This window comes from Microtus pennsylvanicus, chromosome 13 (genome assembly GCF_037038515.1).
Source record: "Microtus pennsylvanicus isolate mMicPen1 chromosome 13, mMicPen1.hap1, whole genome shotgun sequence".
Classification (NCBI taxonomy): domain Eukaryota; kingdom Metazoa; phylum Chordata; class Mammalia; order Rodentia; family Cricetidae; genus Microtus; species Microtus pennsylvanicus.
Genome location: NC_134591.1, coordinates 12,942,795 through 12,970,727, shown reverse-complemented (window position 1 = coordinate 12,970,727; position 27,933 = coordinate 12,942,795). Strand labels below are relative to the sequence as shown.

The 27,933-nt window shown below is 35.3% G+C and overlaps 1 protein-coding gene across 3 annotated transcripts in view; it reads right to left on the bottom strand.

The window, feature by feature from the left end:
• Kdm4c (lysine demethylase 4C) overlaps positions 1 to 27,933 on the bottom strand; it is a 173,327-nt gene that overhangs the window by 45,282 nt on the left and 100,112 nt on the right. For all 3 annotated transcript variants that reach the window (XM_075947215.1, XM_075947216.1, XM_075947214.1), the window contains 7 exons: positions 27,253 to 27,569; positions 22,136 to 22,244; positions 14,612 to 14,793; positions 12,888 to 13,101; positions 10,076 to 10,152; positions 2,547 to 2,602; positions 570 to 678 (listed from right to left, as the gene is read on the bottom strand). In XM_075947215.1, coding sequence (XP_075803330.1) covers positions 570 to 678; positions 2,547 to 2,602; positions 10,076 to 10,152; positions 12,888 to 13,101; positions 14,612 to 14,793; positions 22,136 to 22,244; positions 27,253 to 27,569 — 1,064 coding nt within the window. The remainder of the gene's footprint in view (positions 1 to 569; positions 679 to 2,546; positions 2,603 to 10,075; positions 10,153 to 12,887; positions 13,102 to 14,611; positions 14,794 to 22,135; positions 22,245 to 27,252; positions 27,570 to 27,933) is intronic.

Here is a 27,933-nt window from a genome sequence, read left to right as displayed (position 1 = left end):
AGGTAGGGAATGGGGGTGGGGAAAAAATAAACACTGGCTGCCCGAGTTCCTCAGGCCAGTTGGTCTCAGGCCACATGGATGCCAGGAAAAGAGAGAAGTCTGAGGAAAGTGTTACTTTTATTAATACCAAAATTCATACATAATGACTACAAAACAGAACAAGGAATCTGGGTAGTCTCCAGTTGCTCCATTGTTCCCACTGGGGGTCCAGCTCTCCTCACAGCTGCCTTAATCTTCCTTACATTGGGTAACAAATCTCCAGAGAACACCCATTGGGCCAAGCTTCCCCATACAACTGCCTATTAGATTGAATTCCCACAACACATATCAATCTAGGAAATGTATTAATCCCTTTCCCATATTGCAAATAGAAAATGATGGCAGTTATAGAGATTTACAATATACCAGGAAACAACCTGAGTGTAAATACATTCAGGACAGAAGAAAATACAGGTGGAATAAAATGAAGCTATTAGATTTATTATCTTGGAAACAATTAACAGAAAAATTCAGGATTTGAAATTAACATTAATGTATGAAGTAAAAAAAAAAAAGTCTTTAACACTCACCAATTTTAGCCTTTGTAAAGGTATTCTGCCTACATCTATTTGTGTCCTTTCTGGGACATTAGTAAATCGAACTTCTGGAACTGCAACAGCGCATATGACATGGGCCCACCTACAAGGAGACATTAAATATAAGCAAGCTTTCTAAACTTGCAGACTTCAATTTGGTGTACAGAAGAAATGAAGACAAAAACTTAATCCTATTATAAAATCCCAAAGAAGTTGTGGATTTTAAACCTCTTCAATGACAAGTAGATTTATTTAGCACATCTGCCTAATACTCTGACATCAGTAACTAGTAATCGGTGATGGAGAGATGGTTAGTAATTCTTGAAATGGATTTGGCAGATCCCAGCACCCACATGGCTGCTTATAACTGCCTCAAACTCTAGTACCGGAAGATGAGATATCTATTCTGCATTTTTTGAGCTGAATGCACACTAAGGCACAGACACATATACAAAACTGAACAGGTAAAGTCCTATAACATAGTTTTATATATTCAAAAAAGTATAATAATACTGAAATGTAGGTTTTTGTTATCATTTGATACTACACGTGTAATATATTTAGGATAATACGCGACAAAAGAGTAAAAGTTCAGTTAACTACAAATTATGTTTTCATATAATACATGATATATGCCATATTTTCTGAGGCAAATTAGTTGAAATATAAATATTTCCTATACAAATTAAAACTAGTTAAGTATTTAAATAATTTTCCTCATTGCACTATTACCAATGGAATCTATAGCTAAGAGAAATGAAATGTAGTTTGTTTCCTGATCTCCTACTTAAAACATTTGTGCATCCTTTCACATTCTAAATTTGCATGAATTTGTTATTAGTATTATTCAGTATCTTGTGTTATTCCTTCAAGTAAATATAAGGACTTAAAAGGTTCAGAGATCATGAAGATTTGTATTATCAAATATATCAACCCATATTTAATCCAAAGCTTCTTTGTTTTGTTTTGTTTTATTTTCCAAGACAAGTCCTGGCTGCTTTGGAGCTCAGTGTGTGTGTATATATATATACATACACATACATATATCAAGCTGGCTTCAAACTCACAAAGAGTTGCACACCTGCCTCTGACTCCTAAGTGCGGGGATTAAAGGATTGCACCATTAGATGTGGCTTAGCCAAAGCTTATTTACTTCACTTAATAAATGGCACACTTTGTCCTAAGATCACAGGAAGAAAAAGGTCAGCCATTAATTCCACCAGAGCATTTTTCTACAGTTAAATAAAATTAGCATACTAGAAAAAATACTATTAAAAAGACAATTTCTCATGATATATATTTTTACAGGAGGCACCTAAGCTATGTCATAGTCCACACTGTCTACATCATCTAAAACCTAGTGACAGCTCTATAGGATAATATCAGTCTTACTAGATGAACTTATGAATCTAAAATTAAATATTATCTCTTAGGCAACACTTTATCAGTATAGGGATGATAAATTCCTTTACTCTTTTTTCCAAGTAACTAGACACACGTGCATACATATGAAATTATGTTAATGTCATCAAAACATTTTTCATGAGGGGTTCCAATTCCAGTACTATGGGCTAGGCAGGACTACTTGCCCCACAGAAGTTAAGTTCTCCTACCAAATTATTTAAAAAAAAAACAGAAGAGAGAGAGAGGAAGTGAGAACAAAAGAAAAGTTCTGTTAACTATGAATGGAGTATTGCTGAAGTAAGAGAGGAGAAAAAGGAGAAACATAAGAGGGAAGACAATAATGGAGAAACCTATTCACAAAATAAGGGCTGCCATTATATAAAAAGCAGAGAATAGAGTAAGCCCTATACTACATCCAGTCAGCTTTAGTCTCTGAGAAGAATTTTCACCCTAGATCCAGAAAGCAGTATCTGTGAAGCATGACGGAGAGGAGTAGAGCAAACTATCATGCAGAATTTCAAGAGAAGAATGAAATGATGAAATTCAACACATCAATGTATTACTTACTTATTGTTTTTAGTCTGCTTAAGAGCACCTCCTCTCAAATTGCAGAGACAGCATTCCTAAAGAGAGAAATTAACACAAATATAAGACCCATAACAAAAGGCCACTGCCATTCATCCAAACAACTCTACAAAATCTTCTATACCCCTTTCCATTCATCTTGAAACTAAAAGTTTTAAGCTAAAACAATGGTATTTGAAGTTCCAGAAAGGAAAAAGAAAAGCTGAAAATGCTTGGATACATTGCTATATTCAAAGGAACCACCATTTCATTCATAATTGCAATATGGGGAAGTTGTGAAAAAGAACTTTGGAGATGTCAAATTAATTTCAATTTTCACATTGACTGGATAAAGAAATCATTGGACACATTAATGAAACATGGTTTTGGTGTACCTATGTCAAAGTACTTTGATTGTCATTATCACTTGGATAGAGAAAAATTAAACAAAAAGATTACAACATGAATTCAAAAATTTCCATTTCATGATTTGTGGTCAGTTTCAAGGACCAACATACACCCAAGCCTGGACTTTCTTACATGATGGAGTGTATTAGTCTGTGAGCCAAAATAAACCCTTCCTCCCATAGGTTACTTCTTGTCAGATATTTTGTCACAGCAATGAGAAAAGTAACTAATATAGAAAACTGGTATTCAGAAGTGGGACTATAGCTGTGATAAACCAGACTATGTGGTCTGAACTAATGTTCAGAAAAATGTGGAGGAGCTTGGATCTATGAGCTAAATAAGCCTGAAAATGTTATAGTTTGTTGCTGGTCTGTTCATAATTGCCAGAAATTGGAAACAGTCTAGATTTCCATCAAGATAGGAATGTATAAAGGAAAATATGGTACATTTAAATATTAAATAATAAAAATGAAATTATAAAATTCATAGGAGCTAGAAAAGTCATCATGAGTGATGTAACAAATATTGATTTTACTCACATGCAGAAGTTAATTGGTAAGCTTTAGATATGTACACTACAATCCAAATAACCACAGAAGTGTTAGGTAGTATAAGGGACCAGAGGATTTCCCAAGGAAGGAGAAATAGAAAATAGTGTTATAGAGACATAAATTAAAAACTAGAATAGGAGGATTCAGAGGGGAGATAGATGGGAACAAAGGGTAAAGGCAAGACTAAGGGGAGGAACAACTAACACTAAAGATTTCTACAAAGTAAAACCTCCAGCGCTGGGAATGGGTCACATTTTGTTGAGTCAGTGGACAAAAGCTACCCATGTAACCCACCCTCACCACCAAATATCAAGGGCTACTGCCAAGGTTATTGCTTATTTTCCACAACTTGATGGTAAGGCCCTACTGCTAAAGAAAACACTTGTATCATTGAACAGAGAAAGTCTGGCTGATGCCTAAATTGCAGTTTCATCCCTAATGAATAGCGTTCATGGTGCTGGAAGGTACTTTGCACTCTAAAAGAAGAGAAATGTAAACATCAATATCATGTAGCTATAAGTGTTGCAAACCAAAACAGTGAATTGCCTGCATGATATACTGGTATAATAGTGGTACAAATATTATGGGAAGAAACGAACATGATTTGACTGGATTTAGGGTCCATTTTGTAAGATGGAATGGGTACCAAGAATCGAAGACTAATAGACTATAGTACTATGTTAAGGCTTTCGCTGTATATTTGAAGATATTAATATGTATTCAATGTCTGTCTGACCAAACTGGTAGTAGAGAAGCATAAAAGGAAGTGTTAAGATTCTTGTGGAAATAATATTCTGGTTAATTTAAAGCCCATGCCAAAAGAAAGAGCCCATATCTGGTGAACTAACTGTGTTAAATAAAAAAAAAAAAAAAAGGCAGCTGAGTCAAAGGCCTTAAGGGTAACTAACCTACTATTAAATGTTTTTTTTCTGCTAAATAAATATGGAATCCCCAAGTTCTTATCGTTACACCCATAGATTGGTCCATCTCTCCTGAAACATCAGACACAGTTTTGTTTATCAGTAGGTGGAGATTAATAAAGATTTGCAACTGGTCAATATAAGAATAATGCCAGCTCAAAGATCCAGAAGGACTACACTCATGCAATAAACAGTAATGGCCAAACATTACAACATAGTTATGCAACTGAATTCACAAAAGCTGTAATTATATACAAAAGACCTGCTCAATATCAAGTCAGTCTAATTCTCCGTATGGAGGGTGAAGGGGCTCATGAAATTCCACTCCTAGCTGAGGGATGGCAACTGATGATTGCTGGGAAAGGAAATGTCTGTTTTCTTCTGGTGTGTAGTCCCTGAGAGGTTACCAGTGTTACAGAAGATGGTTCCACATCCATGCATAAAGAGGCAGTACTAAATATATTTACTCAATGGGTATTGTTTTTAAAGAAAGTTGGGAGGGGGGAAAGTGGTGTATCGGATAAGGGAGGATAGAGGGGAGAGATTAGGGGAAAGAGTTGATCAAACTCTTTGATATGCACAAATGTTGGCTAGTTATATGCCAATTTCACACAAACAAGTCTCAGCTGAGACCCTCCCCCCAACACCAAATTGGCCTGTGGTTACATCTTCTTGCATGATTGATATGGGAGGGGCCAATCCATGGTGGGTAGTGTCACTCTTGGGCTACTAGTCCTGGAAAATATTAGAAAGCAGGTTGAGCAAGCCATGAGGAACAAGTCAATAAGCAGAACTTCTCCATGGCCACTGAATTAGCTTCTGTCTCCAGGTTCCTGCCTTGAGAACTGCCGTTGATTTACCTAAGTGATGATAAGAAAGTACAGAATGAAATAAACTCTTTCTTTCTCTACTTGCTCTTGGTGATAGTGTTTTACCAAAGCAATAGAAACCTTAACAACATAGCAAGTGTGAGGATCAAAATGAATACTATTTAACAAGAAAGTAGGTTGAAAACCTAACTTATCTAATCCTATGTAATACAATGAAAAAAGTCGTATGTACCTACATTAATACCTGAACATATACAGAAAGAGCAGGAATATGTATATAAATAAGCATATAACAAAAATTAATGAAAAGAGGCCAGAATTAGAAAGAGAACAAGGGAGGATAAATGGATGTGTTAGGAAGGAGGAAATGGTAGGAAAAAATGATGTAATTATTATACCTGAAATACAAATATGATAAAGAAAAAAGAAGAAATCAGAGAGATCTGAAATATATAAAGGTATATGCCTTTGGGCCCTGGGCAAGGAAGAACAACCACGATTCAGTTGAAGCAAAGCTACTGTTATGATCAGTGCAGAATTGATAAGACAGAGAGAATTTTGCAGGGCCCCACTATTTAACAGGAAGTATAGGCAACTATGACGGCAGGGAGAACTACCCATGCCCAGAGATGTGACCCTATTGGTTATCAAATATAAGGTGGTCAGTCGTGAAACTACAGATACAGACACAAAAGACTCCAAAGACTATATTTATATGTTTGTACATATATACATACATTTATACATATGTATCAAAAATATTTAAAGAAAAAAAGGCTATAAATTTGAGAACTGGGAAGCATACCTGGGAGGAACTGGATGAAGAAAATGAAGATAAAAATATGTAATTATTTTTTAACTAAAAAAAAGTGTATAAAAGTTAAAATATAAACACACTCAAATCTAGGAGCTAAGGGAACAGCCTAGTTCCAATACACTTGGTATGCACACTCTAGCTTTTAGGTTTCATAACCAGCACCAAAGAAAATTATTTGAAATATGTAAAAAAAAAAATAGAAATGATAATTGTCCAGATTTAATCATTTTACATTGTATGTAGGGTATGTTGTATGAACAGAACAATAAATGTACATGCTTTCTTTCTTAGAATGTGTGCATTCTAACTCTGAACTTTTAAGATTTGTATTTTAATTTGGAATGTCTGCTGAGGCCAAGAAGCTAGAAAGTGGGTGTGAAAGGGGAAAAGGGAGAGTAGAAAAAACGTGATATGAGGGAGGCATAAAGCCTTAAGCAAGGATATGTACAGCAGGATGCAGAAGAGGAAGGGTAAGGATGGGTTAACAAAAAGTAAGGATGTATAAAAAGACTTATGAAAACCCTCTAAGTTATAAGCTGTGGTGGTCTGAAAGAGAATAGCATCCATAGGCTTCCATGTTTGAATATGTGTTCTCCAGTTACTATAACTGCTTGAGAAGGATAAGGATGTGTGTGGTTTTGTTGGAGGAGGTGTAGCCTTGTTGGAGAGGTGAACCACTGAGGAGCTAGGCTTTGAGGATTCAAAAGTCCAAGCCAACCAGCCTCAATCTCTCTCTGTCTCTGTTCTCCCCCCGTAATTTGTAGATCAGAAATGAACTCTCAGCTCTTGCTCAAAGCACAGTGCCTGTCTGCTTTCCACCATGATGACCATGGACTAACCCTCTGAAACTGTAAGCAAGTATCCAATTAAATGATTTTGTTTATAGGTGTCCTAGGTCAGGGCATCTCTTTATGTCAATGTGTGGTTTCTTTTCTTTTTGTTTTTGAAACAGTTTGGATGAAGGGAAACAGTACTAACAGACAAAGTATATACCAACAGACATAGATTATAAAATGAACATCTCACTACACAAAGAATTAATCATCAGAGGTCCCAGAAGCATCCAAAAGAACATAGGCTATACCCATGCTTTTCAGTTAGCCACCATGACCCTGCTACTGAAAACAATACATTTTGCTTGTAACACATAAAGGTATCAAGCCGGAAGTGATCCGGAAACCTACACTCCACTAGCTACTTATTACAGTGCCAAAAGGTGCTATTCAGACCACTGAAGGAGAAATGCCATCACCTGTTTTATTTAACGCTGAACTTGACAATAATGAGTGACCAGACAAAACATGCCTCTCAGTGCAATAATAGAGTGAGGTCTGGAGGAACCACTTGCTTTCTGACTAGATTTGAGGCCTCTTCAATGAGAAGGAATTTATGTCTGGTACTGTAAAACTGGTCAAATGTTGGGGAGGTCATAATCTTTCTAATCAAACCTACTACTGTTGTTTTGCTAAAGGGACCCATTGTCACACTGATTCCTAAATATTTATGATTGTATCTATTGATTGATGCTGTTTTCAAAGTTGGTCAGAGAAGCTTCCTTTTGCAGTGGATAATAATCAGTGCAAAGACACATAGCTGTCAAAATTCATAAGAATAAGTGATGGTGACTGCTCAGTCCTAAAAACTTATCTATATCAACTCTCACAGAACTCAGTAAACATTGGTGAGAAGGGTGTGATAAAGCATGTAAAGTAAATAGGAGACAAGACTATGAAATGCTGTGTTCTGAGCATTTAATAGTAAAAATAAAAAGTGGACTACTACAAAACATTGCTACATACTTTACAAATATAAATACAAGGTTTTCAAAACTTTATTTACCATAAAAGAAAAGTATTAGAAAAATTATACTTGCTATATGATTATAAAACCCAAGCTTAATATTCTATAGGGATATTCTGTATTCTGAATAAATTTTATTTTCACAAGGCATATTAAAAGTAATAACAGGAAATAATTAAGAATGAGATTTTGTGATATACAGGCCAGCACTGAAATATTATCTGACCACAGCTGAACTCTCAGATTCCCATGAAGTCCCTCAGAGCTTTTTGTCTAAGCAGTTGGACAACTGCTTTTGAATATAAAGCTAACTATAGGAGAATGCTTCCTCAAGATGTCAATATAAAGGATTCCTTAAAAACACAAATATTTGAGGCAAAAAAATTCAAAGAAATCATAAGTATTTACTAAAGATAATATTAGAAAATCCAGGCCTACATTAACTCAAACTATCAATTCTGTCAGTATTTTTACATAATATTTGGAAAAGAACTCAATTATTTCTCAGGAGAAAAGAGAATGAATCTTTTTAGAAAACGCTTATTTGAAATGAATAAACTACAAAATGAGGAATTCGATGTGAATTCAGGTCATTTCAATGAAATGATGAGAAGTTATCTCGGTTTAAAAATCATTGGAAAGTGGTATGTTACCCTATGCTTTACAGTCCAAAAGCGACTAACATGGCTTCACATATACTGTAAAGTTTAAGGGAGAAGGGGTTGAAATAAATTCTGAAGAATGATAACTCTGAGCTATTTTAAAAATATCCCACATTAAACAAGCATAGTAGATCAGAACTAGCATGGGGAGCCTTCCCCTGATTCTGGTTCTAGTATGCAAAGATCAATAGTACCAGAGAAAGATAGGAGTAGGGCCATCATGAACAGAGAACTCTCAATATCTTGTTGAATTTGATTCATAAATTCATTTCTGGTTCTTAAAGGTAAGTAAAGGTATTTTATCAGCTATCAAAATGACTTAAAAGGCTTCCTTCCTATTGGGTCAAAAACCAGATTAGCGACCGTATAGCAATAGCCACCTGTAAATAAGAACTGGGTATATTTATTCCAGTACTGCCTAAAAGCAGAGATTTCTGATTATCTTAGATGCTGCTCATCTACTTAGATTTTGTTCACCTAACTGATTGTAACACAGAAAATTCAAAAAGAAATTTTTCCAGGCCTAAAAATGTGCAAGCTTTCTAAATGGGAGCAATTACATTGGATATCAAATAGGCCATAATATCTGAACAATAAAGAGTATTTCACAAAAGGTGGTCATATCTTCCTCTTTCTTTCTCTCACTGCTCAAAGTAAACAGTAAAAATGAAATCATCCTGAAAGATTTCTCTGGGTTGCCTTCAGTTTACCCACCATGTATGTCTCCATAGCTAAAACCTAGTTCCACAATTGTGATAAGTTCTTCCTATTCATATTCATCAGAGCAGCGATTAAGACTTTAACTTATAGGAAATTTACTATTAGCAATTTATCATTAGCACTGATAAAGAATAGAGCAACTGCTAATCCTAGCCACTGATTAATATGGGCTGTGAGATCATCACTGAGGAACACAGCACTGCAATCTAACAGAACACAGTTAAATGGAAAATGTATATGGTATGGTAGATTAACAAAACAAAAAACAAAGACAATTCAAAGTAAACTTCCAAAGGCATTTTTAGAAAACAGTAACTTAGACCAAGAGAAATTTGCGGTCTTTAAATGGAAAATCAATACTAGTTAACATTCTGTCAAAAGTTCACATTAATGACTTCCATAGAGTAGGTACCAGTCACATATTTTAAGGTGTGAATGAAAAGAACAAAGGGAAAGTCTCTACTGGGTTGGAAAATTGCAGCATTGTGGTTTCTTCAAGGATCCATGAAGATACCTCTCTTGAATATCAGAATTATGTCTAAGAATTTCAAACTGTGTAAGAAAATTAAATAAAAATAATCTAGTCTTGAAAATATAAATGTGGACTTGAAGAAGGGTGCTCATAAGATCTGAAGAATAATGACACCTAGAATATCACCTAAACATTCTAGAATGGCTACAAAGCTGATCGTTAGTATGACTAGGAGAGAGAGGGGATAAATGTACATGATAACATGTACACATTTTACCATTCCAATAGATTTAGCCATGATCACAGTGGGCACAGAGAGAGGAAGAATAGCACACTATTAAAATCTACTTACTGCAGTCCATGCATTTCTTTTGCACCGGGCACATAGCCATCCATCACAGATATCATGAGAAGGGACACCATAACAACCTAAAATATAATAACATGGAAGTATGCATTCAGTCCCTTGCATCTTTAAAATGTCAGACACCCTGGTATAAAAAAACCTATGATCCCAATGACTAGGAAGCTAAGGCATAGTGATCACATATTCAAGTCCTACACAACCTATAGTGAGCTCAAAGATAATCTATGTAATCAAGTGAGATATTTCCAAAATAAAAAGTACAAAGATGCTTCAGGTTACAAGTCGGGGATAGACTGTCTAGTATGCGAAAAGGAATTATGGAAAATATCGAGTATGGAAAAAATACATATTTCAAAAATAAACAAATGAAGTTATTCAATGCCTAGCATACCAAAAATGTAAGTAAGCCTCTATCAAAGTTACCTCAGATTCACATATCTTATAAATTATTATTCTATCAGTTCCCCGAGCATAAAACAATTTCTTTTTTTCTAGTTGGGATTAGGCTTCATGCTTGTTTTATGTATTAGTGTGTATATATGATGTAAGTGTAACAGTGTGGACCCATGCATACCATAGCAATTATGTGGAGGTCAGAGAACAAGGTTCTAGGGTTAGTATACAGGTTGTGACAATGAAACACAGAAAGTCAGGCGTGCAAAGCAACGGAATCATCTAAAAAACTTATTTATTTGGAATTTTCTGTAAGAGTTTTCGCTATACACTTCAGGGTGAATGAAACTTTTGATTCTCTTGCCATAGCTTCCTGAGAACTATGTCAAAAGGCCCACCAGAACACCAAGCTTCAGAGTATACATATTAATATTATCATAGAGATAATTCTTGCAAGGATAAAAGTAAAATTTCAAACTGTAATGTTAACATTGTCACTTTTACATAAATATTTCAAAATAAGTTGCAACTCATAAAGCTGTTTTGGCATATGCTAATAAAGTTTGACATGTATTTCAGTCATTGGGGCAAATGCTGCACAGTCCACGATTAGCAAAAAAAAAAAAAAAAATTGTTTTCAATTCAGTGTTTGCCTAAACTAAGTGTGAAGATGAAAGATGGTGCAAATATTTGTAGTAATTGCATAATATTACAAATGTTACTAGGTTAAAATTTCAGCAACAAATAAACAAGTAAGCAAATCTATCAACAAATAAACTAACTAGCACATATATTATCAGTATTTGAGAATACTTAGACAGAAGAATATAGGATGTACATAGTCTGCCACCTACAAAGAAAAATTCTTGGAAAGAGAATAGGAAACAAGGATGGGAAAGGAAAAAAGAGGACACGATGTAACAGAAAGCAAATAGGCAGTAGGGAGAAAGGCACAGTATCCTTAATTCCTAAAATAGAAGCACTTGGAACCAATAAATGAGTAAATTTTAACACCAAAATGTGATAATAGAGACAGAAAAAGAAAAAATTCAGAAATACAATGCATCAAAGAAAACCATATCATATGTAACCAAGTCAAACCAAATGCTGAATTCAATCATGTTCATGGGATTAGAATGGTGAGACTGCATAGCTGGTGACTATATTTATTGTTGGCTGGGGTTTGTGTCTTGGCTATACATAGGAATGTATGGTAAAATAATGTACATACATATGTCTGTGTGTCTGTGTGTGTGTGTGTGTGTTATCTTCCAAAGCTGTATTAGTATAAAAAGATTGCTATTACTGTACTGCAGAGAACTTGTTGCCTTGGCAGAGGATCCAGATTTGATTCCTAACATCAATACTGTAGCTCACAACCAGCTATAACGACAGTTTCAGAAGACTGGAAGCCCTCTTCTGACTTCCCGAGGCACCAACACCTCATGCAGAATACATATATACATATAGGCAAAATACTCATGCATCTAATAAAATTATAAATATAAAATTAAAAAAAAGAATTGGGAATAAGAGTCTGGGATGTGGTTCAGTGGCACAAGAAACATTTAGTATGCATGAGGCTCTTGTTTGACCCCTACCAACAAAAGATAAAAGGAAAAAAACAAAAATGCCCCCAAAACAGATAAATGTAATTGAGAAAAATCAGGAACGTTGAAATACTTTGCAATAGATTTGTAATATGTAATGAATTTCCCTATATATTCTAAGGGACTTATGTGGTAAATCTATGTTTACAAATATATACCTATTTAAAAATAAAAAAAAATGTGAAACATATGGAACCCAACTACTATAATGGAATTTCTCTATCTTTATAAGAAAAAATATTTAATTCAATATATTAAGTTGTGGAACACACAAAATGAGTCTTAAAAAGTCATAAAAATAGTCTTCAATCAAAACTAAAGATGGAAATTAAATTTTCACAATCTATTATTATGAAAATACAAAATTCAAATAAGTGAAGGAGCTCCATGATGATGTCACCTTGATTCATGACAATAAAATACTCACACGTTCTCTTCACTGAGGCTTCATAAAATTGGAGAAAAGGATGATTATCTCTACTCATAATCTTAACGGAAGCCATTAAGAATATTCATGAGAAGAGTAGAAATGCAGCTCTGCTGGCAGGCTGTGCCTCCTATGTACAAAGTCCTGGGCTCAGTCTCACTACCACATAAATCCAGGCATGGTGGTACACATCTGCAACCCCAGCACTACAGAAATGGTGTAGTAACCTCCTGAACAGCTTAGGATACAAGACCTTGGCACAAAGAAGAATGCCAACATGTATATTGACAGGTTATAATGAGGTGATTTATAGGGGCTATGTAAAATACTGAAAAGTCAAGGGCTGGAAAACTATAGATTTATTTACTTGCATGAACCCGCACAAAGCACTTGGCACAGGAAATCAGAAGGCTTGTTCCATCCTCTTCAAGGAAGGCATTTGGGGGGGAATATTCTATATTTTCTTCACTATAAATAAAACACATCTCTGGAATAATGGGTTTAGTCTTTCTTCCAGATTTAACCACTTCATTTACTGTTGTCTCCCATCTAGAATCATTTTCTTCTTTGCTGCTCTCAGGCTGGAAAGATAATACATACACACACACACACATGATTAAAGACATGAAAGAGCTCAGCTTTTATTCATTAATCCATTTATACATGTTCTAGCCACTAAATTACAACTTCTCATTGTTTTCTTTAATTTAACTGGCAACATTTTACCAATGCTCCTCTACAGACTCCTATTCAGAAATCACTCAGTAAAAAATAAAGAACTGTGGTTTCATACAAGATTGTGAGGAACTCTTTAAACTATGATGCTCCAAAATACTTCAGGAATGCACAGTTACTTCTGCTTATACTTGTCAATGATCTACTTGTACTAGGCTAATGCCTGTTTTGGCTTATTAAAAAATATTATGTAGATGTACTTCAAAGAATACATATAAATGCTCAGGTTTTCTATGAGCAGCAGTTTAAACTCCAGAGAAAGCTTGAAATAAGGAGACATACTGGCATATGTGGTCAGATAAGAATGATGTGCCAGATGTGACTGTCATCATTCAGCAGACATGGGGAAATTACAGCTAATGGATTACCTTCATTATTTCCTAGATCTTAAATAAATCAACTTCTAAAATTTTTATAATAAGAAATATTTTTTTATTATATTACTATAACATGTCAATTTACATGTTGACATTCTTCTTTGTGCAAAGGTCTTGTAGCCTAAGCTGCTTAGGAGGTGGCTACATAAGATAAAAGCAAATAATTAACAGATTAAAAAAAAAGTAAAACAAAAAGTAAATAAACTACTAATTACAAATTTGAAAATGAAGAAATTTCACTCTCTCCAGTTCTAAAACATCCAAATTAAATAATTATTACATAACACTTTTAGAAATTCATGATCTTGAACGAAGTCTTTATGACTCTATCAGGGAAAACACAACTTTGTTGGAAAGCAATTTCTTTATTAACCAATGATAATAGAACATATTCATTGCATACAGAGGGAAATCCAACATCACAACTTAAAAATAATGATCGTATTAGTGGGTTTTCTAATATATTGTACCTTAAAGCACACAATATAATTTAATTTATACAGCATTCAAGATCGCTTTCTTGTGTGTATTCAGAAGAATACAGTCATGCCTGAGCTAAGATGCTGTCAGAATGACATCCATGAAATAATGATGGAATCAACAAGCATAGTAGTCTGATAATGGTGAATAAATACACAATTTGTAGTGAGTCTTGGGTATGTCTTTGGCATGTTTCAGATGGAAAGGTAAAAAAGAAAAGAAAAGGGGAGGGCAGGGCACTGATATCCATATTATTAAAGAATACTTTTAATTAAAAAAAATACTAAGTATATTTTTTTCTGTGAAATGTTTTCTTTCCAGGCTTTAAGTTAGAAGTTTGGTGCCTTTTAGTAAAATAACTGGATTTAGAATTGCAAGTTTCTAAAATGCACTAATATAAACAAACACTAAAAACAAACAGACAAAAAATGAGCTCATCAAAAGCCCGTAAGAAAATACAACAGTGGAAGGATACGTTGGTAGCCACCCTCCAAATTACCTTGTAGTATGGCATGAGCAGAGTGCAAATTGCACAGTGTGGTTCTATTTTTGCCACAGCAGCATTATACTCCTGTTCAGCCAAAAAGTTGGGAGACTTTGTCTGCCAAAGGTGGATGAGAGGCTTTGCCCAAGACTCTGTTTCTTCCACTTCTTCGTCAATGGTTAGAATTTCAGGTGACTCTTGAGAGAAATGAGGAAAACAAAATGAGCAGAAGACTCAGAAAAAGGTATCACCCTGGTAACAGACATTGAGTAGTCTTAAATGACTGTGATATCAATGTCAGATGCTAAGCCTATTTTATCAAGCATATTATGAATGAAATAGAATAACTGGGTTTTCTTGTCATCTTCTTCAGCCTTGGAGAAGGAGATCAGAACATCTCATGGAAACATAAACTATTTTTCTTTTTGCTAGGAAAAATTAAATCAATCCTTCCTTAAACTTCATCACTTCATCTTTTCAGCTTCCACTGCAAAACCACCCACACGGTTAAGAAGTTTAAGAATGACTAAGCTAGTGACCCTCTTATTAAAACTTTCATTTTCCTTACTTAACACAGTAAAAGTTTATCAACTGAATTTAATTAAATTGATTTTTTTAATTTAAAATTCTGTGGTATTTACAGAGTACCCATAATGTAGAAAACAAAGTAGTTGTCATAGGAAAGCAGAGTTGGAGAAAGAGGAATAAAAATTAAAATGTAAAAGAAGCTAGCTATAGGAAGACTGGAAACTCATCCCCATTAGGACTACACGCATATACACACCCCAAATAGAAAACAATATCACGTGTGAGAAGAGCCCTGTGATATCCACAGTCAAGCAAAGTGGTTTTATAAATAACCTCTAAAATAACTGATAACACCAGAGGCCTGTAGCTTTTTGGTGACTTGCCTTCTTCATGCTATATAGTCAATGTCCATTTTCTAGAATACCTTTCTTTTTCAATAAAGTGTCTCTATTTCACTCATCATTCATTTGTTCCCAGTTTGATTCACTTTTCTAAAGACACAATAACCTGTGGTTATACTTTGAACCCTGATCAATATATGCAATGGCAGGAAAGCCACCCAGTAGAAAAAGCCATGCTATTTATTCCTGGAACATTTCAAAATGGTGTCAAAGTTCCCAAGAAAGGCCTGATGACAGCCTATGAAAACATGAAAGTCTGGAGAACTACATTCAGCATTTCCTCTGACTTTCTTTCATGGCTATGGCTTCCTGTGATTGAAACTGGAGGTATGTCTGGACCCTCTCCCTTGTTCTCTCTATTGCAACTTGACATAGGGCAAAGAAGTAGGAATGTGCTAATGGCTTCCTGAGAGAAGCAATACTTTAAATTGTAAAGCAACTATACAGGAGGGTTTGTCTTTAAACTGGAAGGCTTGCAAAGAGTCACCATGATCCAAGTGAAGCCTGGGAACACACGGAGACCTAGTCCCCACTGGAGATGCAGGCAGTCACATACTAGCGCTATGCACATTGAAGCAGCCTGACTAACGTGTGTGCAAAGAGAGACAGTTATAGTTAATTGTGCCACCAAGATAGTGGCACTTATATGAGGGAGGACATTACAGTACTAATATAAACAATGATAATTACATGGCTTGGAGTCTATAATGTCACTGAACCCTATAAACATAACCAACCCTTCTTTATTTTTCCCCCAGAGGACTACCAAGATAAGGAGAATGACAGACTCAAATGAGGACCTGGTATAAACACTGCCATAGCTCTTGGCTGGTCCCTCCAACTCTGAGCTCCTACCTATGCCCTAGGGATGAGGCAGGAGCAGATACCTAGATACTAACTCCCAGTTAACTTTTCTTCCCATTTACTTACCAGTATGATTTATTTAGTTCTGCTCTTTTATATCCTAACTGCTCTCAAGTTCTGCCTGTTTATTTAGTAGACACAGCAGTATTGATGAGGTACAGAGATAATTTACAAGGTAATAAGCCACTCACATAAACATGCCAGCCCATATGTACCTTTTATCTGAATGGTCATATAAAAACAAAAGTCATGGCAAATTATGACTTATCTCTGAAACTAGCAGTCTAGACGTTTTTCTGTCTTTTGTGGACAGCAGCCTTATTTCACTAAAGTAAAAGAAATAACATCATAGATGTTCATAAAAGGGAAGTGCATGTCTATATTGTGGAACACAGACCCAAGTCGTAAACAACATGAGCCTGATGAGAGGCTCAGTCTGTAGAGTGCTTCTCTCCAGGCATGATAACCTGATTTCCATCCCTGAATCCACATAATGGAAGGAGAGAGCAGACTCCTACAGATTGTCTTTTGAACAGACAGACACTGTGGCATATAACTGTTCAAATACATTCACAAACACAAAACAAAGAAATAACATGTAATGAGAGACAGAAGAGGAAAAAAAAACATAAGAAAAAGCCCAGTTTATCTCTAGAAGCTCCTAAAATAATTGAGAAATAAAACTCTACTTGTTTTAAGCTTTTTAGTTTTCTTTTTAAAGTGAGCATTAAAATTATTTTTGGAATGCTTAAATAAAAGGAATGTGTGACTGTATAGCAAGGCCTACTAAATATATACCACTTTATAAAATTAGGTACTCTTAGCTTCTTAAAGTCTATGAAAATGATATTTTTGAATCATAAAACCTTTATAAAGCATTAAAATTCCTCTTGCTTATATAAAATAATACTTACTGGAGTCATAACAATTCACAAAACTATGAAATGTTATATTGAATATATAGAATTCTATAAAGATTTCCTTCCAAAACAGTCTCTGAAAAAAACCTTGTATTTTAAACTCAGCTAGCCCTCCCTCCCTTTCTTCCTTCCATTTTAATTAATAGAACATAACAATAATAGGACATATCATTCATCTTAATCAAAATAAATCTAATACGGATGACTCTAAAGAAGCAGTGTCTTCCAGACACAAAAGGACTGATGCACATATGAATTCACAGATAGGACCCCCACAGGTTCAAATTAGGTGCAAGGGAGAAATGGACACTGGGTACCACCAAGAAGCTATCTGCAATTGATCACTGTTGACAAAGGAAAAAGTCAGTTTTATCCAGTGGAGTATAATTGGATATATCAATCACATACCAGGGCAATCACCTTACCCAGGAAAAGCTGGCAAACACAAAATGAATTGTATCTCTGTGCACATGCATGTTTATGCAGGTTCATGCTTTTGGTTTGGTTCTGGCATTTTTATCTTACTATTTTCTCACTTGCATTGAGGGCCTTTTCTGTGTGTTTTATCTTGTTCCATTTTTATTTATTTGTTTATTTTATTTTGTTTTTTATTTTTCCTTGATAGAAAAACACACAGAGAGAATGAACATGAAATTGGGTGCTACCAGGAATGAAGATACTCTAAAAAGAAATTTATGTCCCCGACCTTCCCTTTGCTTAGTATTGAAACAACGGATAGCAATACATTGGAACTCTTCTTGGAATCTCATGCCCAAGGAAAGAAAATACTGAATCCAGCTGATATTCAGAAGGGAATGTTGTCATTTAGAAGAAATTTCTCAGAGTTCTGACAACCTGCAGAAAACCTAACAAGAGAAACTGGGGCCCAGACAATAATGATGGGAAGGACCATACCAAGGTCCAAGACTACTTAGCTATATGTAGCTTTTGCCTTAAGTTTTCATGCGGAAGATGAACTTGATTTGATTTCTCTTGCCAAAGTGACCATACTGAATAAATCCCATCTTTCTGTTTATCATCATTACATGTTTCTTTCTTTCTTTCTTTTTTTTTGTTTTTGTTTTTTTCAAGACAGGGTTTCTCTGTGGCTTTGGAGCCTGTCCTGGAACTAGCTCTGTAGACCAGGCTGGTCTCGAACTCACAGAGATCCGCCTGCCTCTGCCTCCCGAGTGCTGGGATTAAAGGCATGCGCCACCACCACCCGGCCCCATTACATGTTTCTTACATGTGGCTTAAAGAATACAGATGTCTCACATTAGCTAGCCATGCCTACTAGAGCCCAATCCACAAGAACAGTAAAAACAAGAACTATAATCAATGCTTCAATGTGGCTCCTACCAATACTCAAACTTGTAAAGGGGGGCGGGGTTCACCTGTACACCTGGGCAAAGACAGTATTTAGATAGCTATGTGTATCTTTTTTTCTATATTGGTTACTCTAGAATTTAAAACAAAATAGAGTTGAAGAGGTATAAACAGAAATCAGTACAATGACAGTTGAGTCTTAGGAAAACTAACCTTTAACATCTTACTTAACACATGCTATTATAGTTGGTCTGGTAGGGATAAAGATATAAAGAATGACTTAGGTCCCTCAGTTTCGCTACCAGATTACTGAAAAATAAAAAATGACCCTCAAAAAGTAGGAATTCCGAAGCAATTTCTCTCTGGTAGAAAAAAAAAGCCTAAAATCCAGAGGGGATGATTTTCTTCTACAGAGATTTACAACCTGTCAGACCACCATTCAGGAGAGAAATTGATGGTGGGATAAATCACAACTTTTAATGTAAATAAATCTGACCTTTTAACTTAACATCAAAAGTATGAAGATGGATTTGGCAGAGATAGCGACTCAGCCATATTTCCCAATGTAGGTACAATGAATACATCTCTTTTTTTCCTTCTTATTATTGATTTGGTTCTTTTAATAAGCTTGTGGAGGACAGGTGGCCAAACCTGACTTGTAGATCCAATCAAGAGACAGGTTATATATGTATGAGATTTTCAAAGAATAAAAGTTATTCTTAAATATTATTTTAATAATTCCAGCTCTGCTTTATACTATAGAGTCCTAAAACATTTTTCCTTGTCAAAGATACAAGTCCTGATATGGTTGAAAGTCAATGTCCAGAAAATATTATGTTATTTCCCTACAAAAAAAAAGTATGAATCTCACTGTTGTGACCATCTATGGGCATTTAAAATGCTCAAAACTGCTGAAATCACCATAGGTTAAGAACTAGGGTTAATCTCTTATGACCAAGTAACAAATTTTATATAAGAGGAAAATAAGATCAGAAAGAGAGCTTGTCTAAATTATAAAATAACAACAAAACTCAAAAAAAAAAAAAAAACAGTAAGACCAGAGTCTACTAAGAGAAAGAAACTCCTCTTCTAAGAGTTTAAAAGAAATTTTCACTGCTTCTGCCAGACACATTACAGGCATTAACAAGCAGAGAACACATCCCTTCTAAATTTGCTACATGGAGTAAGAAGTAAAATTTGACCTCACTCTTAAGGCTAAGCATTCATTAGGTGAATTCTTCTATCCTACAACCATTCTTCACTAAAACCTAAGCAAGCGGTTTGGTCCTCTTCTTGAGTCCATGGTAGTTTTGATTTTGTTTTCTGTTTTTCCCATGTACGTTCTTAAAGGGTTGGCTGCTCAAAAGTTCTGTGTTGCATGTCTTATGAAACCAACTGCCTTCTTTCCAAATCTAGACCAGGAAAATTCTGAGAAGACTCAGAGCAAGAATTCTCCAGGTCGATGGGAATTTCCTCTGACTCCTTTTCTGGCTTGCTCTAGTTTTTAGAAAATCCAGCTATCATTATCTTCTCACTTCTTACTATCACCTTAACAGCAGAAATGAGAACCAGTAAGATTCACATAGGTTCAGAGCGCTTCATAGACACTGAGATTTTAACTTTATTAACTCTAGGTGACAAATGCTACTATAATCCCAGCTTTGGAAACACAGGCTCCAAAGCAAGGAGACCCCAGGCAGCTACCAGAGTCAGGCAAAAGAATTACTGAGCAGATGTCACCTGTCTGTCCCACCTGAACAGAAGATCCAACAAGGGCTTACTGTGGTGCTTTTTGTTTTAGTTTTCTGTAGTAGGACCAGATTCCAAACTCAATACAAAAATGATCATTTACCCATATGAGACACTAAGTGATACTAAGAGAGGTAATTTCTCAGAAATTCTAATATAGGTATATTCTAATAGGAACACTGCCAAAGAGCTGGTAGGGCAGAAAATGCCTAAAATCAGCTGCATTGGTAACTGTGTATTCCAAATGAGGATTAAATCTGCTTGTTCAGCCGGGCGGTGGTGGCGCACGCCTTTAATCCCAGCACTTGGGAGGCAGAGGCAGGCGGATCTCTGGGAGTTCGAGACCAGCCTGGTCTACAAGAGCTAGTTCCAGGACAGGCTCCAAAACCACAGAGAAACCCTGTCTCGAAAAACCAAAAAAAAAAAAAAAAAAAAAAAATCTGCTTGTTCAATTCATTTAGACAATGATAATGTTTCTTCACTTCCAATGATAGAAACTATTAGATGCAAAGGGAGAAGTAAGAGTGATCAATGATCTAAATAATTTACTTGAGGATATAGAATTTTTTCATTGTCATTTTAGATTTTTTTTACATCTTTAGCCACTAGGAAATACTTATGGTTTTAGAATTCAATTCTCATAAATTCCCAGAAAATGTCAATATGTGTAACCACTGCAAAAACAATAATTACTAATGTTTCATACAAATATTTAAGCTTAAACCCTTGAGACAACTTTGTTAACATAATTCGCTTATAAATTTTTGCAATCTCTTTACACTGAAATCAAGGGGGTACTCTGTAAAAATTCTCAATGGATGACATAAAAATAAAATTCTAGGAAGAAAAGCACATGAAAGAAAAAACTTTCTTTAGAAGTCTATCTAGGCCCTTTCCTGCAGAGAAACCACATCAATAGCAAGCTGTGAAGAAAAGTATTCAAAATTCACAGATATTGTTAGATATTAATTTTTTAAATTTGTCTTTTAGTTATAATAACTTTAACCAACAACAGCTTGTGCTAAAAGAACTAAAATAGAATAAAAAGGGAACAGATAAAGTATAGACAGTATCCATAATTCTAGCAAGTAGAAGGCTGAAGCAGAAGGATCAAATTTCCAGCCTGTCTAGATTGCACTACAGTAATTTGTCTCAAGGAAACAAAAAATTAGAACTCAACTTGATAACATACAGAAATAACAGCTAGTATGTTTCTTTATTTCTACTATTCAACTAGAATGCTTCCCTGTTATAAACAGTACTACTACTATGTTCTTTTTGCTACATAAACACACACCGTAAAATAAAAGACAGTAAACAGAAAAATGACGTTGGTACTTCAAGTGGGTATTACTTAATCTAAGCCAAATCCCTATAGTGTTGTTCTCTTGACTACAACCTCAAAAATAGGTGACTTTAGAGAAAAGGAGACTATCTCAAAGATGGACTGCACAGAGGAACAAACAACAAAAATGCTTGAAAAGATCAGTTAGAAATGTAATGAAGAAGTACTTAGTAGAAGTCTCACAGAAACACCACATAGACAGAGAAAGGAGAATCAAATTAAAAAGAAAAGTAAATGTTACAATGGGATATGTGACTTAAAAAAAGATAAGGGGTGGTTTCTTAGTGGGTTCATGAATTGAAATGGTTCAGGTTAAAAATACAGACAATGAGTATATGACATGATTTGACGTGATTCAATTCAAGTCATTTATTATAAAAGATGATAAATAATGATATACACTCACCTTCATCACTCGCTACCTGCTGCTTCACAACAGTCATCGGGGATCTGGCTGGAGGCTTACCAAGTGGATGGCGCCAACTCTTAGTAGTTTTGGGCTGTCCTTCTATTATCTAGTATAGAAAAAAGAAAAAAAAAGAGGTAGAAACCTCCATGAATAATGCTTGATTATTTTCAGTTTATTTCTTTTTCCCATTTGTCTGGTATGAGCATGTGTGTGCAGAAGAATAGGCAGACGTAAGATGTAGACACACCACTAGCTCACCACTTTACATTTTGAGACAGGATCTCAGTGAACCCAGAGATTAACTCTTCATTAGTTTCACTGGCTAATAAGCTCTAGTGATTCCACTGCTCCTGGCTCCAAGCACAGTGGTTATAAACTAGTGCAGACATGGCTAACTTTTCTTCATCCTTAAATAGCAAGCACATTATTTACAAAGCTGTTTCTTCAGACTCAAAAAAGATTTGTTTCAGAAAAAAAAATACTTTAAAATTATATCACTGTTTAGTAATAAATCTTATACTTATTTACTCTTTAAGAACTTAGCATTTTAAGCAATTTTATCTTACAAGCTAGGGTAGAGCTCAGTAATAGAACACTTACCTAGCATGCACAAGGCCCTGGGTTTTCATCCACAGTACTACCAGAGAGACAGAGGGAGAGAGGCTGAGGGAGGGGGAGAGAAGGAGAGAGTGAGAGAGGAAGAGAGGGAGAGAAAGGGGAGGTAAAGGAAAAGGGGTAGCATTTTTTTTCCCCAAGAGGTCAATTAATTCTCCTTCAAAAAATACTGTCTTTCATGGAAGACTTACCAAAGTTAGCAAGATTTCAAAGGCCCTTTAAAACTGGCCAAGTCCACCATTACACGATCACTCATAAAATGATCAAGAACTGTGAAGGTGTATCACCTCTAGCCTTTCATACATGAATATCTGGCAAGTGATCTAGCATTTAACCTCATAGAGAAGAAAAACCAGCCAAATGAAATAAATAACTTTTTTTCTATTGGGAAATGAGCCATGGGTTCAGTAAGAAAATATCACTTTAAATGAATTATTCCTGTTATGAAGTCATTAAATTTTGAAAGATATTTTTAAGCCCCTAGGAGACACTTTCCAATTTTACTTTCAATATTTTTTGAGGACATATTTGTATTTGAGTAGAACACATGACTTAGAAAATGATCAAGTCCACTGATTAAATTATTGAAATAAGAAATAGACTATTTGTAAATGCTGTCTTTATAGTATGCCTTATCATTAATCGATGTGAAAAGGCTCAGAGTAGGTTTAGAAAACTGGGAACAATCAACAGGCTGATCAGGTACCCTCTCAAATGACAAAGAAGCTCCTCATAGACAACTGAAGTCTATGATGAGATTCAGAATGTTAGCACAGCATTAGTTCATCTGACCCATTCCTGATCTAAGGACTGTTCATTTGGCAAACATATAATTTTAACACCAAACGAGAACAATGGAGAAATACAGAAAGGAGGCTCTAGCCATGAAACCAGCATAGGGGCTTGGTGATGTGGGATGCCCTTCAGTATGCTGTGAATATGTTTTATTAACATTGGTTAATAAAGAAGCTACTTTGGCCTGTGGCAGAGCAGAATATAGTTAGGCAGAAAATCTAAACAGATACAAGGAGGAAAATGTGAGATTGAGGAGACATCAGTAGCCTCCAGAAGAGTAAGCTGTGAGGTACCAAGCCACAAGCCTTGTAGTAAAATATAGAATGATGAAAATGGGTTGATTGAAGTTGTAACAGCTAGTTAATAATAAGCCTGTGCTAATAGGATAAACAGTACGGAATTAATATTAAGCCTCATAGTATATTTTAAAAGCAGCTGCATGACTAGGTGGGACAAGAGGTCTCCTGCTACAAACAGCACCCAAACTTAAGCAACTACAGCCACATAAAATCTGAGAGCACTTGGGAACGGATTTTAGAAACAAAAGAACAGAGTCAAGCATGGCTTCTTGGTAGCTGCATTTTCTTGGGATTTGTTCTGTTTGGTAGAGAAAAGTAGAGGCACAGCTCCTTTAATAGAGGCTATCTGACTCAGTGTTAGGGACAAAAACCAAGTGATTCTTTGAAGAGTCCCTACTACCAAAACCTTAAATGGTGTTTATGAGCAGCCAGCGGCAGGCTTCTTGGTGGTAGCATGGACCTAGAAACTCTGCAGAGTTGTAGCAATAAACACGGCTCCCACAAGTACCTCCACCATGAAGCTAAACTATTAGGAAGTCAGGGAATGGGGCGGAGCAAGCTGCCAAAGCTTCTGCTTTAATTCTAGTCATTCTACCTTAACAGATTAGAGACCATTTGGTCAGAAAAAGATAAGAGATATATAGTAAAGACAGATTCAGATGAAAAACATCTCAAAATGTTTTCCAGTGTGTTGAAAAGTAACATAGGCCTGGAAGAGAAAAGAAAAAGGATAGAGAAAGAACTTAAAAAAGAGTAATACAGAAAGAGTATGGATACGGTACGTTATTGTGTTGTCTTTCAATTGTTTGACTGCCAAGGAAGGAGTAACAGCCGCTAAAAGACAATTGATTATAAATCCTGCTGGATTAAACCAACTTATACATTTTATAAATATTTTGACTTCAAAATTTAAGACAAAAGATGTGTTACTTTGAGAAAGACTTTCTTATTTTATTTCCCCAGGATTTGGATCCATCCTGGTTTAAGAAAAAAATCAGTTTTGATTGAGGTAGACAACCCCCCGCCAAAAAAAAATTCTCCAAAAGAAGAGGATCGCCCAGATGATCCAATGTCTCAGAGCTCCTCTGTGGCAGTTTCCTCTGAGTTCTATCTACATCTAGAACAACTTCAAAGTGACTGATTGAAGTGCTCCAGCCTTACAGAATACTCCAGTCAGGATTTGACCATAATCTCAAATTTTCTCAGGATGCTCTTAAGATTACCAGTGCCCCCAATTAGAATAATTAGCCTAGAAAATTATGTCTATATTCCAAAAAAATTGGATTATGGATGTTTGTCTTTGTTTTGAGTGTTGGTTACAAGCTGTTATGGGTAATGGTCAGGAAAAAAACTCAACAAAGAAGATTAGATTCAGGGTTCTTGTTTTGGAAAAAAAAAAGGCAAAATGCTGTGGGATGCACTTATACACTGTAAAGATTTATCACTCATGTTGTTTTAATAAAATGCTGATTGGTTAGTAGCCAGGCAGGATGTAGACAACCATCTTAGGAAAATTCTCTGAAGAGGAATGGAAGAGATGCAGTAACCAGTCAGACACAGTGGAAACAAGATGAGAATGCCTTACTAAGCAAAGGTACCAAGCCACATGGTTAAACATAGATAAAAGAATTATGGGTTAATTTAAGTTGTAAGAGATAGTTAATAAGCCTGAGTAACAGGTCAAACAGTATATAATTAAGTATATAAGCCTCTGTATGTTTATTTGGGACTGAAAGGCTATAGGACCAGGCAGAACAAAAACGTATTATCTACAAATGGCTCCCAACTTGCAACAAGCAAAAATTATTGAATCTAAATTCTTAAAACAAACAAAAAAAAAAAAAAAACCTGTTAATCTCAAAATACTTTATATTGGTATGGATTTTGTTTTTGATACAAATTTCAGGTCAATTTTGTTATACTATTTATTTCTACTCTTGTTTAAGGTATTATGTTTACGTAGCTAATTTAAAAATGTAATGAGTAGTTAAGAAATACAAATTAATAGTCATCCCTAATAGTCAAACTTATAGTAATGTTAGGTAGGTTTTCTAGATATGCAGAGATATATTTCAAATAGGTACACAATCTTCAAACATGTCAAAGATCTACATAATATGTCATTTAAAATGTATTAATAACTTAGACATTTCTGGAAAATGAGACACATCTACTCCTAGCAGCACCAGTTACTTCAAGAGGATGATTGCCATCGAATAAGCTCCTCGTGGAGTTTGCTTTCAGTGTGGTGAGATATAAACTGAACATGTAAGACCCACAGGAAATGACTGTTGAACTTGAGAAAAACAAGGTGGGATGGTCCCTTAAATCCTGCTTAATGGAAGAGTCTGCATAAATTCTGCAGGACATAGAAGAAAAAGAAAAAGGGGAATGTTGTGGGATGCCCTTCTTTATGCTGTGAATATGTTTTGCTGTCTTTGGTAATAAAGAAGCGGCTTTGGCATATGGCAGAGCAGGATTTAGCTAGGCAGGAAATCTGAACAGATACAAAGAGGAAGAAGGCAGGGTCAGGGAGGTGCCAGCAGCCTCTGGAGAGGCAAGATATGAGGTACCAAGTCAAGAGCATTGTGGTAAAATACAGAATAACAGAAATGGGTTAAATGAAACTGTAAGAGCTAGTTAACAATAAGCCTGAGTTAACAGGCCCAAAACTATGTAACTAATATGAAGTCTCTGAGTGGTTTATTTTAAAAGAGGCTGCAGAACCAAGAAGGATGGGAAACCTGCAGATAGAGCTTAACTTTTCTGAGAGGAAAAAGGTTTGTTTATGTGAATAAACAGGATCAGAAATGAAGCTCTAATATTCTAAATAAGAGGAATCAGAGAATAATCATGTGAGCCATGTTATAAAAAAGACTGGATAAAATTGATTTTTTAATAGTTATACTGTCAGAAAGAGAGTACGCAAGAGGCAACTTATCTCACATTGGACATAGGGCTGGTGACAGGAACACTCTGTATCACAATTGTCTAAATATCAATATGATTAAGATTTCAAAATAATTCCTATCATGTATTAGTGTTTGAGGAAAGTTGCTAATGCTTATATAAATGATCTCTCTATATATTTGCAGAGAAGACTGTATTAGCTCCAAATAAAGATGTTGCATTTTTAAAGTATGAAGTGAAAGAAAATTAGATCTCAACATGTGGCTAAAATATTTCAGTATTAACAAAACAAAATGTAAGCCAGAACTCATAGTATTTCACTGCCAAAAATGTATTCCACTGATAAAATATGATTAAAGATCATAAATGTAAATACTGTTTATTTCTACCTTAAAGCAAAATTTCAGGGGATAATATGCTGTATTCACAATGTATTATTACAACCTTATAGGCCACCACCCAAGAAACAAAGTAGAAATACATACTGACATGTACCTTGGGAATTTTGAGCTCATTTCCCTCTTCACTAAGAGCTTCTGGGATTTCCCCAGGTTCAAGGTTACTTCTGAGGCCATCTTCATCATTGTCTTCTTCCTCCGTCAATACTCTTTTACTTTCTGCAAGGGAGGAAGACAACTTGGGAGACTCCGGCCGTAGAATTGTAAAGAGATGTGACTCCTTGCCTGTTACCTGGCGACTAGAAAATGCCATGAAGTTGCAGTCTTCCTTGGACACAGATGGTGAAGCTATAGCAACAGCTGCGTCATCCTTATGTATTTTATTTGTTACAGGTGAATTTACACAGCTTTTACCTGAAGAGCAAACAAAAGACTAACAATAAATGCTGCATTGCATTAATACTAAGTAAAGAGACTAAACAATAGTGATTACTGGTTTTATATTTTCTTTTCTTTCATTTATCTACTTATTTATTTATTTTTGATTTTCATAACAGGTTCCCAGATCTTACAGACGAGGCCAGCCACCTGCCTTTACCTCCAAAGTACTGTAATTAAAAGTGTGTGCCACCGTACGTGGCTGTTTTTTTCTGACTGTCGATAAACATGAAAAGTCATCAGTCAATGAGATCTTGAACTTCTTTCCTATTTTCTGTGTGACTGTTATGTAGTATGAGTTTTTTGCTGGCAAGAATGCAAATACACTAAATGTGTGTGC